Source organism: Trachymyrmex septentrionalis, unplaced genomic scaffold (assembly GCF_001594115.1).
Source record: "Trachymyrmex septentrionalis isolate Tsep2-gDNA-1 unplaced genomic scaffold, Tsep1.0 scaffold37, whole genome shotgun sequence".
In the NCBI taxonomy this organism is placed as follows: domain Eukaryota; kingdom Metazoa; phylum Arthropoda; class Insecta; order Hymenoptera; family Formicidae; genus Trachymyrmex; species Trachymyrmex septentrionalis.
In genome coordinates this window covers 5,442,918-5,451,784 of record NW_017305536.1, presented here as the reverse complement: position 1 = coordinate 5,451,784, position 8,867 = coordinate 5,442,918, and the positions used below count along the sequence as shown (strand labels likewise).

Sequence of the window (8,867 nt, the reverse complement as noted above, 5' to 3'; positions counted from 1 at the left end):
GACAAGGAACAACATTTAAAAAATCGCATATATAGTTCTTGATAAGTTGAATCTATTATGCTGTGTTCTTATATATTACCTGAGCTTCTCAATTGTATCTCAAGTTTTATTGTTTGTTGTTATTAATAAAATCTATTAAAACATACTTCAATATTGTTCGATGCGCAGACTCGAAATTTCAGGTCCTGTAGATTCACGTAACGCGGTATCAGTCCAGGTCGATGACATGTGGTATGATTGTTAGTGATTTGTGGGAAGACACTGCAGGTTGCGATAGATCTTTGACGGGCAATGGTTTGTTTGTCGAAGACACTACAATAATAAATTAATATTAATGCACAAAAAAGATTTCATCATTTATATATAGAATTCAATTTTCATTCTTTTTCATCGTGCTGATTTGTTAATCATTTATATTCAGAGAAAAGTTTCTTCGATTTGAATATCATTTCTTGAAATCAAGTAAATTATAAATCGAAAAAAATCGTTTCTTTTGTTGATTTTTTAAGTTCAAAATAAAAATATCTCTGAGGGGAAAATAAACTCAAAGGTTTTTTGTTTTAACTTAAAAAATCAACGAAAGAAACGATTTTTTCAATTTATATAACTTTTTTCTAGATGTACAAACAACTTACAACAGAGACCGAAGTTGATCATTAAACACTTAAAAATGTACTCACCTGTGGGAATAATTTGATGGGTCAGCTTTCTTATAGTTGGTAGATTCAGTCTCAACAGGTCTGGTGCCTGCATCCCCGTCACACTGTTAGAATCGCAAGATATACACTGGAGAAGAGGTACGGGGAAACCGATTTACAACTCATACTCCCCGCACCGTGTTTCTCGCCAGAATATATTTCTATTTTACTTACTTAAAAACGCGGTATCTTCACGGAGATTTATTGTACAAAAATATTTTAACGTTACTCGTACTAATAATGATATTTTAGTTCCGGAAGTTTATTTTGTATACATTTTATGAAACATTTCTAGGTAACATTTTTCGGCTGGATATTCAACATAATAATTGTTGAAATTCTTGAATTACTTACGTTCTTCTTGTGTGTCGCCTTGTTCGTGGAAATGTTCTCAATACTAGGTGTACTAGTAAGTACATCTTTACTTGATGCAGCTTCTTGTTGATTTACTGTTACTATTCGTTTATCACTCAGAATAGGCGCAGTTACATTGGTCATTATTGGTTGATTTACAAGCAGAGGATTGCTAAGTACTGTTGAGTTACTAAGCACAGTGGTATTATCTGTCACACGCGGTAGAATTACGTTATTCGATGATATATCATACAAGTTTGTTTCATTTCTTCCGTCATTTTGTTCAATTGTAAAATTCGAATTAGGTATTTGTTGAAGATAATAACTACCAATTGGCAACAAAACTGGATTAGTCTTGGTAAAAGTTATAAATTCTGTCGTATTTTTTGCTTGTGTGACATGGTTTTCGTTCCTCTGGTTTAAATTAACATGTACAGTGTTTCCTTCCAAATTTGATAAAATTTGATTCATATGTTGCATATCATTCGCCTTAATTTGTATATAATTGTGTTGTGAAGATGAATTATTTGCTGGATTATTACTTAACAGCGGAATGAACTTGTTTGCAGATGTTCTTTCACTTTGCTGCCTATCTATATTATTTGTACTATTTTTTGCATCATTTTGAGTATTATTTGTCTTATTTCTATCAGATTCTATAGCTCCGACTCGAGAACATGTTTCGTGCAACCTTTCGTCGAAATTATTTCTTTTGATCTTCTTGCAGTTGTTGATGTTACTCGCTGAAAAATATAATATAACATTATCAATCATAGTATAACCATAATATATAAACTTTCTTTCCTTTCTCTCCATAAATTACCTTCGTGCATGCTACGCTTCGACGAGACAGAGGTAACGAATTGCTCCAATGTTTCATTTATAGAAAGAGGCGAGGTATTAGTGGTATTCGCATGTAATGTGATATCGTTACATATAACATCAGGTACACTTTCAAACACTTCAGGTGGCAGAGAAACAACATTAGTAATTTTGATATTCATAAATGACATTTCGCTTGTTTCTTTCGTGTTCGTTTTCACATCGTTTAAAGTAATTAGATCTAATGTAGATTCTTGTGACGTACCTACATCGATTTGGTCCTTGGAGATGGTAGATGCGTTTTTCTTTGAAGCTTTTCTTTCTGATGCAATAGATTTTGTTAAATCGATATAATCCTTTTCTAATAAATCAATTGTCGCTACATTATTAGATACCACTGTTGCATTTAACTTCTTCAATGTTGAAGTACTAGGAAGACACAAACTGCTAAATTGTATAGGCTGCTTCATGTGTACAGATGAAAGATTCGTTTTTTGTGTTAATGTAATAAGCTATAACAAAAGTAAATTAAATCAATATCATTAAACAGTAAATTTACGATAATACATATAATTCTGTTTAATGAAAATTCAATGCTTTTAATCAAATTTATTAAAAGCATAATTCAAATTTTTTTAATTTCCCTCTTTCTAATTAATTAATCATTTACCTCCACATCATCGTCATCGCTTTCAATTATGATAACATCCGTCTTCTTCTGAATCGGCTGAGATTTTTCATCATTTTTGCTGGGCAATTGTTTTTCTTTTTGTGGACTATCTTCCTTATTTATTCGCTGAAGATGCAACTGTTTTTCTTTCTGGAAGCTATCTTCCTTACTTTCTCGCTGAAGAATATTTTCTTTACTTTCTTTATTTTCTTTACTTATCGATGGTTCCTTTTTCTCATCATCATTTTTTGATAAGGATTCATTTTTTGATAATAATTCATCTTTCGTACTAGTTTCAATAGCAGCTATATTCTTTTCAAGCACAGTACTTGTTAAGTCCAACCTGTTAAGTAAAATAGTACATTACATCTAGGCAAATGTCCTATAAATTTGAAATATTTTCTATTGTTATCACAATCTATTATCGTTATTATTAACCATTGGCCTAGTTTAATCATTTGCTGTTGTAACTTAAAAGAACGTGGTCCAGGTCGCAAATTAATATTATCCAGAATAGACTCCAAGGAAGAGGTGGAAGATGAATCGGTCAAGGCGCACGGCATAGGGAAGTCAGTTCCCACAGAGATATCTGTATTCGACTGACTATCCGAATCTGAATCTGAGTCTGAATTTAAATCTGAATCAGAATCCCTATTTTGACTAGTACTAAAAGAAAGAAAAAAAAATTAGACATATATAGATTAGACATGTTAAATGTGCATGTTATTTGTTCGATTATAATAGTTCAAGATAAACATTTTAGGAATTTTCTACCATTTGTGAAATTAAAAAATAGATACGATACATACCTGCCTATTGCAGAACTGTTGCCTAGTTTTACACGATCATTACCTTTATAAAAAAAAATACATAAGACAAATGTCATAATTACAATGTATCTCTCTTTTACAACATGCTTACTTAATATGGATGTACATTCTTCGCATTCCCATACTGGATTAGCCCACTTCAACTGCCCGCAAGACATATGGATACCTTGTGAACCGCAAGTACGACATAGGACCAATTCCCATTTACTATATATTTCAAAAATATTTTGTTTCTTGTATAGCACATAGTTTTAATATCATTATAAGCAACTATTACTTACGCATTAGTACTTGTATACTTCCTTCCCTTTGGACAAACACATTTCGGTGCATCACACTGATCATGCCTATACAAAAGCTCTTCAAATGCATTTGGTTCCAATTCCCACGAAGCATCTCTAATTATATAAAAAAAATTCTTATGCTGTTATGTATTTTATATGCTCTTTGTATATATATATATATATAACAGTTAGTATATAGCATTAATAGTAAATATTAATCTAAAAATAAATTTCTGCATGTTTCTACTAACTTACACCAACTGAGTTTACAAAACTTAACAAGTTGTAAAGAAAGTAAAAATAAATGATTGCTGAATTTTGTTTTGCCATACTTACTGACTTGGCACGAAAATGCCATATTCTAACATAGATTTTTGAAAATCTTTTTTATTGTTACATAAGGGACACTTGAAAAAATATCCTGCACTCAATGCAAGTTGCTAAAAAATGAGACATTGTCTTGGATATATAAATCTGTATTCATATTTAAAAAATATTACCCATAAAGTCATTAAGACTAACCTGAACACAAATACGATGAAACCATGCATCTTTTTTACAGCAGGGAGCCCATAATGTTTTCACAAAGTCATTAGTATTAACTTTATCATAACAAATATAACACATTACATCTACTGCGGCAGCCTGCTTAAGAACCTGTTCATCGATCTTTTGTTTTGGCCTGTGGTTTATGCAATACGATCTGAAACATTCCAAATAAATTATTCAATGATCACTACAATCGCAATCGATCAGTCAATTTGGTATTTTTCCTTTACCTAAATTCACCGAAAAACTGATGCAGAGAACCAGCTTTCATGCCACAAGGAAAATGAAAGATCCGTTTGCATCTTACGTTACAACAACCTAAAGTAGCACCTTGCTTTTTACAGTACGAGCATACCTAAAGTCATTAAAATCTCATTCATTAAAATGTTTATTAAGTAAATATAATTATAAAATACTCAACTCGTAACAAAAATATATTTTTTATGTGTTAAAGGAATATGAGATTTATTATTAACTTTATTTACTTATAAAATTGTAACTTGAACTTATAAGGAAAGATCTTCAACTCGAAAATTCAAAAAATTATGAAACTTTGGCAATAGAACTGGTGCTTTCCATTTGATAAAACAAGTCAACAAGTATCGTTCTTAATCTTTGTTACTTATAGATTGCAAAGAAAAATAGAATGTTTGTGTCAACATATATCATTAAATGGAAAGCATCCATTATGATGCTTTTAATATGTATACCAATCTTTTTCCTCTGCGAAGTTCCTTTTGTATATCCTCAGCAAGAAATCCAAGTATGCCTTCATCATCATTTCCTTTCTGTTCCATGTTCGAGGACAAGAGCTGAAAGAAAATTTATATAATTAATGTTCATTTCCATCAATGTAAATTAGCTTTAATTTCGATTCAACTTAGAGCCTCTTTTATCAACTCCGATTAATGTTAATCAATGGTTGACTCAACTGCCACAACATGAGAACTAAACACAGTTCGTCTAAAAAAATACATTAAACTGTTGTTAGTATCTCTGCAAGTCGATCATCAATTGATTTAATTAGAAGTTGGTGAAAAAAGCCCTTATATTTAATCTTTTTCTAATTTTTAGAAAAAGATGAACAGTAAGTTGAAACGAGATTAAAGTTAATCTAAATTGATGGGAATTGGCATAAGTAGAAGGCAAAATTTTGAAAATATTCCTATCTCTCTAGTGTTTGTCTCAAAGTCTGTTTTCTATAATTAAACTAGTATACATTTTTGAAAGATTTATGTTTAATATTTGATGAAAGTTTTACAACAAATAGACATCTTTTAAACCTAGATATCTTTTGGACACGTTCATAAAAGTAAAGATCAGATAGACCACTGTCTTGATGTATTCAAGATTATTATCGCAACAAAAACCTACCAAACAATAATAGTGGGTGACAATCCCATTGTGCTCATAGATCTTTCCATATTCCAGCTCATTGTCCTCGGTCAAATTGCAAAAGGAACAGACTAGAGGATGAATCTTAGAAGATGATGATCTGTTCTTCGAGGACATTGTATTTGAATGACAGAAGCAGAAGCTCGCGAACAATCACAGCCGAATGATGATCGGCCGGGATGGCAACGCAATGGCAAGTTCGAGCATCTCACTGTCACAACAGAATCTGCTAACCGTGCTGCGACACGGACGTGACACAAATATGCCGCGAATGATGGTTTGGTATGATTATCTAGCAGATCTAATGGAGATGAAGACTTCACAGTGTTCACCTCGTAAACGCATCATTGTATATGGCGTACATACAATTATACTATGAAAAAATTACAAAAGTCGCAATTCGCAAAGGACGTCATTTTTCTCCATAATTACTCAAAATTTTCAAAATCGTTGAGCTACTCACGTGAAGAGGACAAACGAGAGTCACAAACAAAAGCCTTGAATCTGAACAACGTTAATAATATTAATAACCGTTCCAGTAAGTTCCAACAATGCCGCTGACAGGAACAGCGATCGACAGTAATCGAGGCGCTTTAATTCTGCGAACTACTACTACTACACTAACCACTACAGTAATTTGATTCTCTCTACTCTTATCAGATTCGCGACTTAACAACGAGGAAATCTTTTCCTCAGATTTTCATCTCATTCACGTGGGGCGTACGATCCTTTAAATATTTATTATACGCCTATGACGTGGACTAACTTGTATCAACTTGCTTCCCATTTGGAGGGAAAACGAAACTGTGATCGTTCATCATTGATTGGTTGCGACGAAGCAGCTGTGAAAAATACGCATTTCTCATTTGTTGTCTCGCGAATCAACAACCAATCGCATATCCGTTCTTTATTATCCGAAAACAGCATTTTAGAAATTTTCGTTACAATAGGCCTGTTCTTTTTGGTTGAACTTTTGCATTAGTTCATCTTCTACTTTCCTCTTGAAGAGAAAAGAAAGAAAGATGAACTGGTGCAAAAGTTCAGCTAAAAAGAATAGGCCGTATTTATGAACGCGACAGATAATTATATAATATTGATTGTCAATATGTGTTTATCGATTATGTGTCAGTTTTTATCTTTTCTTCTATTGTGTTGAAATAAATATAAATATTAATTTCAAAATTAAATAATTAAATAATAATAATTGATTAAATAATAGTTAACAAATTAATTAATTAATTAATTAAATTTGTAAGTATTAATACCTATAAATATTAATTTGAACAAAAGTTATGCCGCTTTTCAAGATTACGTCGAAATTTTACGTATTATTATTATTATATATTTATGTTAAATTTACACTTTTTTATGTACATAAGCAATGTAAAATATGTAAATTATTATAAATTAGGAAACACAATACAGAAAGAAGTATTTTTTTTTTATTTAGTATTGATATATAAAAATATATGAGCGAGATAATTGATATATATATATATAGAAATAATGGGAATTTAATTAAAATTCATGTATTATTCAATTTAAAATATTTATTTGTAAAAATAATTCATCACTGAGGTCTGGTTCCACCAATGTAAGATTAACTCTAATCCTGATTCAATTTATTAACTTTTTTAACATTTTTAATTCTAAAAATAAGAAAAGGCTAAACAATAAATTAAACCAAAATTAAAATTACTCTTATATTGGTGGAAATGATTTACAGTATTTACAATAATGATAACAGTACTATTTTACAAAAAATATTTGTAATTCAATTGAAATTAAAGTACTGATTTTCTTTTAATTACGTGTATATATCAAGTACAAGAATTTATTTTCTTTGTAATCAATACCATTCAGCAACTGCATTTAATTCTTTGATTCCACTGGAATTATTTCCATAAATAATACTATTCAGGTAGGTAACTTGCGCAAGCTCTTTATGAGCTTGTGCCATTCGGTATAAAACAGGACAATCCAAAGACATACATTCTATGTTACCCAATCGTCGAATGCAGGAATGACAGATCTAAAAAAAGTTCATTAAGATTAATGATTAGCCGCAATGTATAGCTTAATATAAACATTCACGTCTAAGGAAAAATTTATGCTCGTTCGCATAAATCTCTTCTCTGCGTTTATGCCTACAGCAGTAATTTGTTGATGATTCCTTTCCAACTGTTTTATCTTTTCGAGAAGTACAAGAACGGTCCGATTTGGCTGCAAAAGGCAATCTGGACAAATCTCTTTATTGGTCTGTTCCCCACAAGTAATGCACGACGCGCAACTAAAGAACTGGCGAATAGTGGACTTTGGATTGTCTCCTCCTAAGTGTGCGATATTATCGAAATTCGAACGATGGGAGACTTCTTTATACCTGTAAATACGATATTCCATTATCTTCGATTACAATTCGATGAAACAGTAATTACGCGTGTTATAATTATGTTATTTAAAAGCTCAAGAGAGTATTCTTCAACAGAGTCAACATTAGAGAGTTACATTATAGTATTTTTTTTTTTATAATAAGAAACACGAACAAAGATTATTTGAAGTACACAAATATGTCGTTTAAATATTTGTAATCTTCACAACTTTCACATTTACCACGTATTAACGTCGATTCGGAATAAATTAAAGCAGCGATTGAGGGGCGGTATGATAACTTTCGTTATGTAATACACGGAGTTCGGCATTAACGATGGATCGGCGACGACTTCCATCGGCGTGCGCACGCAATGAATGAGCGCTTGATTTGGTGCACCTGCGACAATAACATAGCGAACGCGCTCGCTGGTGCGCGGCACAGCGCGAGGATCCTTCTTGATCAATCTGCGTGTCAACTCCAACGCTGGCACGCAAGCGTTGGCTTTATATCCGCGCATTCCACGAAATTCTTTCGCGAATGTAAGATCCAGGATGGATACGCGCCGCTGAAAGATTTTGTCAAATTGCCTCATTACATACTGCTTTACCAGGGAGACGTCTTTCGTCTCGAACAAAATTTTGAGGGCTTTTTCAAGTATCTGCAATAAGCGAATATTTAAGTTACAAGGATGTTCTTATTAGCGTGTTTATCGTTACTTCTTTTTTTACTTTAGAAACTGCGGGACATCCATCTCTGCGAACTGTCTCGATCCCTTTAGCTAGAAACTCGGGCTTCTCTTGATTGCGAGTTTCATACATATATCCACAATATCGTTTTTTCGTCTAAAATTTTAAATTTAACAATATGATCATTGTGATCTTTGCTTTATATGTA

The 8,867-nt window shown here is 32.0% G+C and overlaps 2 protein-coding genes across 4 annotated transcripts in view; both read right to left on the bottom strand.

The window, feature by feature from the left end:
• The window catches only part of LOC108750811 (putative uncharacterized protein DDB_G0282133), an 8,005-nt gene extending 1,662 nt beyond the window's left edge, over positions 1-6,343 (bottom strand). Inside the window, exons 1-15 of one of the 3 annotated variants that reach the window (XM_018490586.1) lie at positions 5,582-6,343; positions 4,918-5,019; positions 4,438-4,562; positions 4,181-4,361; positions 3,995-4,098; positions 3,656-3,772; positions 3,466-3,581; positions 3,354-3,396; positions 2,983-3,210; positions 2,545-2,887; positions 2,140-2,386; positions 1,876-2,013; positions 1,053-1,795; positions 681-763; positions 147-312 (exon numbers count right to left, since the gene is read on the bottom strand). In XM_018490586.1, the coding sequence (XP_018346088.1) occupies positions 147-312; positions 681-763; positions 1,053-1,795; positions 1,876-2,013; positions 2,140-2,386; positions 2,545-2,887; positions 2,983-3,210; positions 3,354-3,396; positions 3,466-3,581; positions 3,656-3,772; positions 3,995-4,098; positions 4,181-4,361; positions 4,438-4,562; positions 4,918-5,019; positions 5,582-5,719 (2,874 nt within the window). In that variant the 5' untranslated portion in view covers positions 5,720-6,343. Of the gene's footprint in view, positions 1-146; positions 313-680; positions 764-1,052; positions 1,796-1,875; positions 2,387-2,544; positions 2,888-2,982; positions 3,211-3,353; positions 3,397-3,465; positions 3,582-3,655; positions 3,773-3,994; positions 4,099-4,180; positions 4,362-4,437; positions 4,563-4,917; positions 5,020-5,581 lie in introns of all 3 variants that reach the window. The other 2 variants (XM_018490585.1, XM_018490584.1) reach the window with 2 other exon arrangements.
• A 1,075-nt stretch (positions 6,344-7,418) lies between these two features.
• The window catches only part of LOC108750816 (DNA polymerase zeta catalytic subunit), an 8,685-nt gene continuing 7,236 nt past the window's right edge, over positions 7,419-8,867 (bottom strand). Inside the window, exons 16-19 of the mRNA XM_018490596.1 lie at positions 8,702-8,815; positions 8,213-8,631; positions 7,754-7,982; positions 7,419-7,634 (exon numbers count right to left, since the gene is read on the bottom strand). Coding sequence (XP_018346098.1) covers positions 7,452-7,634; positions 7,754-7,982; positions 8,213-8,631; positions 8,702-8,815 — 945 coding nt within the window. The 3' untranslated portion in view covers positions 7,419-7,451. The remainder of the gene's footprint in view (positions 7,635-7,753; positions 7,983-8,212; positions 8,632-8,701; positions 8,816-8,867) is intronic.